The following is a 9,820-nucleotide window of genomic DNA, read 5'->3' as shown; positions in this document are numbered from 1 at the left end:
GGGGAGGTTACAAGGTTGATCAGGTTGTCCCACGGGGGGCTCCCAGTCTTCATCCCCATTTTACAGATATGGTAACTGAGGCCCAATGAAGTGACTTGCCCAAAGTCACCCAGCTGACAATTGGCGGAGCCGGGATTTGAACCCATGAACTCTGACTCCAAAGCTCGGGCTCTTTCCACTGCGCCACGCTGCTTCTCCGATGATGATGAGGAGGATGATGATGGCATTTGTTAAGCGCTTACTATGTGCAAAGCACTGTTCTAAGCGCTGAGGAGGTTACAAGGTGATCAGGTTGTCCCATGGGGGGCTCACAGTCTTAATCCCCATTTTACAGATAAGGTAACTGAGGCACAGAGAAGTGAAGTGACTTGCCCAAGGTCACACAGCGGACATGTGGCAGAGCCGGGATTCAAACCCATGACCTCCGACTCCAAAGCCCAGGCTCTTTCCACTGAGCCACGCTGCTTCCCTAGATTTAGACTGTGAGCCCACTGTTGGGCAGGGACTGTCTCTATATGTTGCCAATTTGTACTGCCCAAGCGCTTAGTACAGTGCTCTGCACACAGTAAGCGCTCAATAAATACGATTGATGATGTTGATGATGATGATAGAGACCTTAACGACGATAAATGAAGAACCGTCAGAAAGGTTGCGGAGTATGGCAGAGGACAGGACGTCCTGGAGAAAGTATATATCCATGGAGTCGCTACGAATCGGAAAAGCCTCGATGGCACTAAAGAATAATAAGCCCTAAAGGTGCCCACTGCTCTGGTCCTTTCCTTTTTATGTTGCCAACTTGTACTTCCCAAGCGCTTAGTACAGTTCTCTGCACACCATAAGCGCTCAATAAATACGATTGAATGAATGAATGAATGAATAAAGAAAAATTGGTAGTGTTGAGCACTTCCTATGGGTCAGGCACTGTACTAAGCCCTGGTTGTGGATACGAAATAATCAGATTGGACACAGCAGACAAGAGGCAGAGGTGGGATTAGAACCCAGGCCCTCTGACTCCCAGGGCCCTGCTCTTTCCCCAGGCCACGCTGCTTCTCCTCTGCCACTTTCAAATATCTGGGGTCCCCCCGGGACGGGGTCTGGGGTCGGGAGGGGGAAGGGATGGACTACGATGCCTCAACTTGTACTTCCCAATAATAATAACAATAATAATGGCATTTATTAAGCGCTTACTATGTGCAAAGCACTGTTCTAAGCGCTGGGGAGGTTACAAGGTGATCAGGTTGTCCCATGTGGGGCTCACAGTCTTCATCCCCATTTTACAGATGAGGTAACTGAGGCACAGAGAAGTCAAGTGACTTGCCCAAAGTCACACAGCTGACAAGCGGCGGAGCCGGGATTTGAACCCATGACCTCTGACTCCAAAGCCCGGTCTCTTTTCCACCGAGCCACGCTGCTTCCCAAGCGCTTAGTACAGTGCTCTGCACACAGTAAGCGCTCAGTAAATACGATTGATGATGATGATGAGAGCAAGAGGGACTGGGGTTGAGGGAGGGCCACATTCCGACTTCATTTTACATCATGGGGGAGAATAATAATAATGATGGTATGTGTTAAGCGCTTACTATGTGCAAAGCACTTGTTCTAGGCGCTAGGTAATAATAATGGTGGTATTTGTTAAGCACTTACTATGTGCCAAGCAGTGTTCTAAGTGCTGGGGGAGATACAAGTTTATCAGGTTGTCCCACGTGAGGCTCCCAATCTTAATGCCCATTTTTAAATTAACTGAGGCACCGAGAAGTGGTATTTGTTAAGCACTTACTATGTGCCAAGCAGTATTCTAAGCGCTGGGGGAGATACAAATTTATCAGGTTGTGTGGGGCTCCCAATCTTAATCCCCATTTTAAAGTTAACTGAGGCACAGAGAAGGGGTATTTGTTAAGTACTATGTGCCAAGCAGTGTTTTAAGCGCTGGGGGAGATACAAGTTTATCAGGTTGTCCCACGTGGGGCTCCCAATCTTAATCCCCATTTTAAAGTTAACTGAGGCACAGAGAAGTGGTATTTGTTAAGCACTTACTATGTGCCAAGCAGTGTTCTAAGCGCTGAGGGAGATACAAGTTTATCAGGTTGTCCCACGTGGGGCTCACAGTCTTAATCCCCATTTTAAAGTTAACTGAGGCACCGAGAAGTGGTATTTGTTAAGCACCTACTATGTGCCAAGCAGCGTTTTAAGCACTGGGGAAGATACAAATTTATCAGGTTGTGTGGGGCTCCCAATCTTAATCCCCATTTTAAAGTTAACTGAGGCACAGAGAAGTAGTATTTGTTAAGCACTTACTATGTGCCAAGCAATGTTTTAAGCGCTGAGGGAGATACACATTTATCAGGTTGTGTGGGGCTCCCAATCTTAATCCCCATTTTAAAGTTAACTGAGGCACCGAGAAGTGGTATTTGTTAAGCACTTACTATGTGCCAAGCAGTGTTCTAAGCGCTGGGGGAGATACAAGTTTATCAGGTTGTCCCACGTGGGGCTCCCAATCTTAATCCCCATTTTAAATTAACTGAGGCACCGAGAAGTGGTATTTGTTAAGCACCTACTATGTGCCAAGCAGTGTTCTAAGCGCTGGGGGAGATACAAGTTTATCAGGTTGTGTGGGGCTCCCAATCTTAATCCCCATTTTAAAGTTAACTGAGGCACCGAGAAGTGGTATTTGTTAAGCACTTACTATGTGCCAAGCAGTGTTCTAAACGCTGGGGGAGATACAAGTTTATCAGGTTGTCCCACGTGGGGCTCCCAATCTTAATCCCCATTTTAAATTAACTGAGGCACAGAGAAGTGGTATTTGTTAAGCACTTACTATGTGCCAAGCAGTGTTCTAAGCGCTGGGGGAGAGACAAGTCTATCAGGTTGTCCCACGTGGGGCTCCCAATCTTAATCCCCATTTTTAAGTTAACTGAGGCACAGAGAAGTGGTATTTGTTAAGCACTTACTATGTGCCAAGCAGCGTTTTAAGCACTGGGGAAGATACAAATTTATCAGGTTGTGTGGGGCTCCCAATCTTAATCCCCATTTTAAAGTTAACTGAGGCACCGAGAAGTGGTATTTGTTAAGCACTTACTATGTGCCAAGCAGTGTTCTAAGCGCTGAGGGAGATACACATTTATCAGGTTGTCCCACGTGGGGCTCCCAATCTTAATCCCCATTTTAAAGCTAATTGAGGCACAGAGAAGTGGTATTTGTTAAGCATTTATTATGTGCCAAGCAGTGTTTTAAGCGCTGAAGGAGATACATTTATCAGGTTGTGTGGGGCTCCCAATCTTAATCCCCATTTTAAAGTTAACTGAGGCACCGAGAAGTGGTATTTGTTAAGCACTTACTATGTGCCAAGCAGTGTTTTAAGCGCTGGGGGAGATACAAGTTTATCAGGTTGTCCCATGTGGGGCTCACAGTCTTAATCCCCATTTTAAAGTTAACTGAGGCACAGAGAAGTGACTTGCCCAAAGCCACCGGGCTGATAAGCGGCACAGCCGGGATTAGAACCCACAACCTCTGACTCCCGAGCCCGTGCTCTTTCCACTAAGCCACGCTGTTTAGTGTGAGCCTCATGTGGGACAGGGATTGTGTCCACCCTGATTTGCTGCTATCCACCCCAGCGCTTCGTATAGTGCCCAGCCCATAGTAAGCACTTTAAATACCAAAATTATTAGAGAAGCAGCGTGGCTCAGTGGAAGGAGCATGGGCTTTGGAGTCAGAGGTCATGGGTTCGAATCCCAGCTGCACCAATTGTCAGCTGTGTGATTTTGGGCAAGTCACTTCTCTGAGCCTCACCTGTATATATGTTTGTACATATTTATTACTCTATTTATTCTATTTATTTTATTTTGTTAGTATGTTTGGTTTTGTTCCCTGTCTCCCCCTTTTAGACTGTGAGCCCACTGTTGGATAGGGACTGTCTCTATATGTTACCAACTTGGACTTCCCAAGCGCTTAGTCCAGTGCTCTGCACACAGTAAGCGCTCAATAAATACGATTGATTGATTGATTCCCTCGTCTGTCAAACGGGGATGAAGACCGTGAGCCCCCCGCGGGACAATCTGATCACCTTGTAACCTCCCCAGCGCTTAGAACAGTGCGTTGCACGTAGTAAGCGCTTAATAAATGCCATTATTATTATTATTGTTACCTCTCAGGATCGCGGGTAGGATGAGAGCATTGCAGGGCTGAACAGCTGCAGACAACACGGCTGGTTTCTTTCTTCTCTCCGGGAGATCCCTTTTTCCCAGAGTCCGGGGGCGGTCAGGACGGGCCTGGGGCAGCCGGCCTCGTCTTCGGGGCCCGGGCCAAGGAGCGGGCAGGAGGAAGGAGCGGGACAGGGCGGCAGTGGGAGAGAGGGATGGGTTGGAGGTCGAGGCAGTACATTCCCCCTTGCCCCCGGCCCCGGCGTCCCAGCCGCCCCCGCCGTCTGGAGCGGCTCCTCCGGGACCGTGGGCCCACGGGGTCGGCGGGCCACACATCCCCGTCCGGAGCTGACCTCTCCCTTCCCTTCCCTCCGCCTGGGCCAGGTTTGGGGGCCGCTCCCGCTGTTTGGTTTGGCCGGGCCTGCTCGGGATCGAGGTGGGGGGCGGCGGAGTCGTGGGGGGACAAGGAGCCCGTCGCAGGCGGGAAAGGCCACGGCCGCCATCCCCCTGCCTCCACGCAGGCCGCGGCGGGAGAGGGGAAGGGATCCGGTCACCCCTCTGGGGGATGACTCCCCCATTTCCCTCGCCCCCACCCCCCTCCGACCGTGCTGCCCACGTAGGACAGGGATTGCCGTATCTTCTACCCCGCTACACCGCACTGGGCAGGGACCGTGTTTAGCAACAGCAGCGACGTTCAGTGGAAAGAGCCCGGGCTCTGGGGTCAGAGGTCACGGGTTCAAACCTTGTCGGCTGGGTGACTTCGGGCAAGTCACTTCTGGGCCTCAGTGACCTCATCTGTAAAATGGGGATGAAGACTGTGGGCCCCCCGTGGGACAACCTGATCACCTTGTAACCTCCCCAGCACTCAGAACAGTGCTTCGCACATAGTAACGCCATTATTATTATCATCATCAATCGTATTTATTGAGCGCTTACCGTGTGCAGAGCACTGCAGTAAGCGCTTGGGAAGTCCAAGTTGGCAACATATAGAGACAGTCCCTACCCAACAGTGGGCTCAGTCTAAAAGAAAGGGTAAATGGCAGTGGTGGGATTCGAACCCACGCCTCCGAAGAGACTGGAGCCTTAATCCAGCGCCTTAGACCGCTCGGCCACGCTACCTCCCAATAATAATATTATTATTATTATTAGGGAAGTAGCATGGCACAATGGATAGAGCCCAGGCCTGGGAATCGGAAGGTCATGGGCTTTAACGGCGCTTAGCACACAGTAAGCGCTTAACAAACACCATCACTATTATTATAACCCCGGCTCCGCCACTCGTCTGCTGTGTGACCTTGGGCAAGTCATTTCACTGGGCCTCTGTTAATGGGGATTAAGACTGCGGAGGCCTGTGTGGGATGGGGATTGTGTCCAACCCCATCAGCTTAGTACAGTGTCTGGTATACAGTAAGTGATGAACACCATAAAAAAAAAAATCATGCTTTTCCAAGCGCTTAGGACAGCGCTCTGCACACAATAAGTGCTCAATATATGTATATATGGTTGTACATATTTATTACTCTATTTATTTATTTTACTTGTACATTTCTATCCTACTTATTTTATTTTGTTGGTATGTTTGGTTCTGTTCTCTGTCTCCCCCTTTTAGACTGTGAGCCCACTGTTGGGTAGGGACTGTCTCTATGTGATGCCAATTTGTACTTCCCAAGCGCTTAGTACAGTGCTCTGCACATAGTAAGCGCTCAATAAATACGATTGATTGATTGATTGATCAATAAATACCAGCAATTGATTGAACCTACCCCAGAGCTAGGCACAATGCTTGGCACACAGTATGCGATGAACAAACACCACAATGGGCACTGGCAAGGGAAACCTGCCAGAGGTGGTTTTCTTCAAGTCCAATGTTCCACCCCGGGGCAGTTGTTATTATTATTGTGGCATTTGTTCAGCGCTTACTGTGCCAAGCACCGTTTAAGCGCTGGGCACTGGTGCACATTCCCTGCATCTCTGCCCTCACTCCGCCCTTACATCATCATCATCATCATCGTATTTATTGAGCGCTTACTGTGTGCAGAGCACTGGACTAAGCGCTTGGGAAGTACAAGTTGGCAACATATAGAGACAGTCCCTTCCTTCCTCTCCATCCCCCCCATCTTACCTCCTTCCCTTCCCCACAGCACCTATATATATGTATATATGGTTGTACATATTTATTACTCTATTTTACTTGTACATATCTATACTATTTATTTTATTTTGTTAGTATGTCTGGTTTTATTCTCTGTCTCCCCCTTTTAGACTGTGAGCCCACCGTTGGGTAGGGACTGTCTCTAGATGTTGCCAATTTGTACTTCCCAAGCGCTTAGTACAGTGCTCTGCACATAGTAAGCGCTCAATAAATACGATTGATGATGATGATGATAGAAGGGGGAGAGTCTAAAAGGGGGAGAGTCTAAAAGGGGGACCGGGCCTTACATCTGGCCCGGTCTTCTCAACACCGACCTCTTAGCTGCGCCTCTCCTCCAATCGATCAGTCGTATTTATTGAGCGCTTCCTCATCATCGATCGTATTTATTGAGCACTTACTATGTGCAGAGCACTGTACTAAGCGCTTGGGAAGTACAAATTGGCAACAATTTGTACAGGAAACAGTGCTTCCTGGATGCACTGACCTAACCGCTTGGGAGGATTTACTGCTACAGTCGGTAGTCACGTTCCCTGCCCGCAACGAGCTGACCGTCTAGTGTCCGGCCCTGTGGGGCTGGGATGGGGGGAGAGGAATGAAACAGGGCTCCCACCTCCTTCCCTGACCCAGGCGGAGGGACAGAGAGAGGAGAGACGGCGACGGAGAGAGGGGGGGTGTGTTGGAATAAATGGTAACAAAATCCTCGATCCCACAACTCCCCGGATCTCCGCGGACCCCCGCCCCGGCTCCCGAGGAGATGAAGGAACGGGACCGCTCCCGAGGCCGCGGGGGGCTTGGGGGTGCCCTGGGGCTCTGGTCTCAACCCCCCCACCCACCCCCAGAACTCACCGCCATGCCGGAGTAAAAGGTTTAAAGTTCGATATTCACTCTCTCCAAATACAAAAAAGCAGTTACAATTCAACACAAAAGCGTGTGCAAAGTTACGGGGACTTAGACGTTGTATAAAAAGTTACTTGGAAGGTCTTTTTTGTTTTTTTTGGGAGTTGTGTTTTCCTCTGGCAACCTGAATTCAGCAAAGAAATCGTTATCTTGATGAAATATTAACAGCCGACCCACAGTAAAAAGTTACATAAATTCTTTTTTTTTTTTAAAAAAAAAAGGAAAAAAAAAAAAGAAGCAGTAACCACCATAAAATCTCGGCCCACTGTCTCTCCTCCTTCCCTCCTCCATTTAAGTTCAAACTTTTTCTTTTTTTTCTTTTTCTTTTTTTTTTTTTGCAAAACCGACAATAAAACATCTCCGGGAAGGATTTACACTAAACCGCGTTAAAATCTGGTGAAGCCGGGGCGAGGGCGGGGAGGCGGGGGGCGGCGGCCCGGAGGAGGGTGGGCCCTCCGGCTGTCGGACGTCTCGGCCTGAAGGGTGCTTGGCACCTACTGGGGAGGGCGAGGAGTCGAGCTTCTTCTGGTGGGGCGTAGAAAGTTAAAGACTTTTCGTTCTGTTTTAAAACGTGTAAAGAAATAATGCATCTCGAGGGGCGGGGGACGGGGGTGGACATGCCTTCTCTGGAGGGAGAGGGGTGAGCCGGGCTACTGCGTGTTGGATCCCCCCTGCGAGCTCCCGGAGTAGCTCCCGTAGTCGTAGCTGCCGTAGTAGGGGGCCCACTGGCTCTGGTTCTGGTAGTACTGGTTCCACTGCTGGGCGTACTGGACGGAGAAAAGGGGGGGGGGGGGGTCAGCCCGGCCGCGTCCCCGGCCCCCCCAATCGGACCCGGGCCACTCAGGCCGGGAGGCGTCCCCGCCGCGCTCACCTGCTGATACTGGTTGTAGCTGGGCTGCCCGTAGGTCTGTCCGGGGTTGGGGGGGCGGCGGGGGCGGGGGCGGCGGCGGGGTGGTGTAAGCGGGGCTGTAGCCCCCGTAGGTCCCGTAGGTGTAGGCGGGGGGGCGGCGGGGGGGGGCGGCGGGGGCGGCGGCGCGGTGTAGCCCGTCTGGCTGTAGCCGCCCTGGTTGTACGGATGAGTGTAGCTCGGCTGGAAGGGAAGAGGAAGCGCGGCGGCACTGAGGCCCGGCCCTCTCGTGGCGCCCACTCCCCCAATTTCACCGCCACGCACGGGCTTGGGAGTCAGAGGACGCGGGTTCTAATCCCGCCTCGGCCGCTTGTTTGCTGTGTGTGACCCTGGGCAAGTCACCCAGCTTCTTTGCGCCTCCGTTCCCGACGGGGATTAAGACCGTGAGCCCCCCCCGTGGGACAACCTGATGCCCTTGTATCTCCCCACGGGCAAGTCACCGAACTTCTTTGCGCCTCCGTTCCCTCATCTGTCCGACGGGGATAAAGACCGTGAGCCCCCCGTGGGACAACCTGATGGCCTCGTATCTCCCCCAGCGCTTAAGAACGGTGCCTGGTACATAGTAAGTGCTTAAATACCATCATTGAGAAGCAGCGTGGCTTAGTGGAAAGAGCCCGGGGTTGGGAGTCAGAGGGCGCGGGTTCTAATCCCGACTCCACCACTTTGTCAGCTGTGTGACCTGGGGTAAGTCACTTCTCTGTGCCTCAGTTCCCTCATCTGTAAAATGGGGATCGAGACTCTGAGCTCCATGTGGGACAACCTGATTACCTTGTATCTCCCCCAATGCTAAGAACAGTGCTTGGCACATAGTAAGCACTTGACAAATACCATTGTTATTATTATTATTAACTATCAGCAGGCTTGGGGTGCCCAAAGAGCCTGGGAATTGGGAGCACCCAGCCCAGCCCAGACACTTTGGGTCTGCTACCCCCCGGGAACTCTCCCCAGGAGGCCCCCCTCCAGAGGGAGAAAAAACGGGGAGGCAATCAGCAGGGCAGGATCCCTAGAGAAGGAATCTGGGTTCTAATCCCGTCTCTGCCACTTGTATGCCGTGAGCGATCTTCGGCTAATCTCTTTCATTGCCTTTTCCCCTCCCTTTATAAATAACATCAATGATAGTATTTGTTAAGCGCTTACTATGCGCAAAGCACTGTTCTAAGCGCTGGGGAGGATACAAGGTGATCAGGCTGTCCCACGTGGGGCTCACAGTCTTAATCCCCATTTTACAGATGAGGGAACTGAGGCCCAGAGAAGTGAAGTGCCTTGCCCAAAGTCGCACAGCTGACAATTGGCGGGGCCGGGATTTGAACCCATGACCTCTGACTCTCAAGCCTGGGCTCGTACCACTGGGCCATGCTGGTTCTCTAATAGTATTAATAATAATAATCATGATGATGGTATTTGTTAAGTGCTTACTGTGTGCCAGGCACTGTACTAAGCGCTGGGGTGGACACAAGGAAGTTGGGTTGGACACAGTCCCAGTCCCACTTAGGGCTCACAGTCTTAATCCCCAGGTAACTGAGGCACAGGGAGGTGAAGCAACTTGCCCAAGTCACAGAGCAGACAAGTGGTGGAATCAGGATTAGAACCCAGGTCCTTCTGATTCCCGGGCCCGGACTCTATCCACTAGGCCCCGCTGCTTCTGCCAGTTGCTCTGCTTCTCCGTGCCTCAGTACCCTCAACTATACAACCAGAGGTTAATAATAATGACGGTATTTCTTTCGTGTT

The 9,820-nt window shown here is 51.0% G+C and overlaps 1 protein-coding gene and 1 non-coding gene across 2 annotated transcripts in view; both read right to left on the bottom strand.

Annotated features, from left to right (window-relative positions):
- Positions 1–5,173: 5,173 nt before the first annotated feature.
- On the bottom strand, positions 5,174–5,255 carry TRNAL-AAG. The gene has a single exon. It is a non-coding gene; the product is annotated as a tRNA-Leu (tRNA).
- Positions 5,256–7,522: 2,267 nt separating this feature from the next.
- Positions 7,523–9,820, bottom strand: part of HNRNPUL1 (heterogeneous nuclear ribonucleoprotein U like 1) — a 38,260-nt gene continuing 35,962 nt past the window's right edge. The window contains 4 exon segments of the mRNA XM_038767255.1: positions 7,523–7,952; positions 8,057–8,119; positions 8,121–8,195; positions 8,198–8,275. Of these exon segments, the coding sequence (XP_038623183.1) occupies positions 7,836–7,952; positions 8,057–8,119; positions 8,121–8,195; positions 8,198–8,275 (333 nt within the window). The 3' untranslated portion in view covers positions 7,523–7,835.

Source organism: Tachyglossus aculeatus, chromosome 26 (genome assembly GCF_015852505.1).
Source record: "Tachyglossus aculeatus isolate mTacAcu1 chromosome 26, mTacAcu1.pri, whole genome shotgun sequence".
Lineage (NCBI taxonomy): Eukaryota > Metazoa > Chordata > Mammalia > Monotremata > Tachyglossidae > Tachyglossus > Tachyglossus aculeatus.
This window is presented reverse-complemented; position numbering and strand designations above follow the sequence as displayed.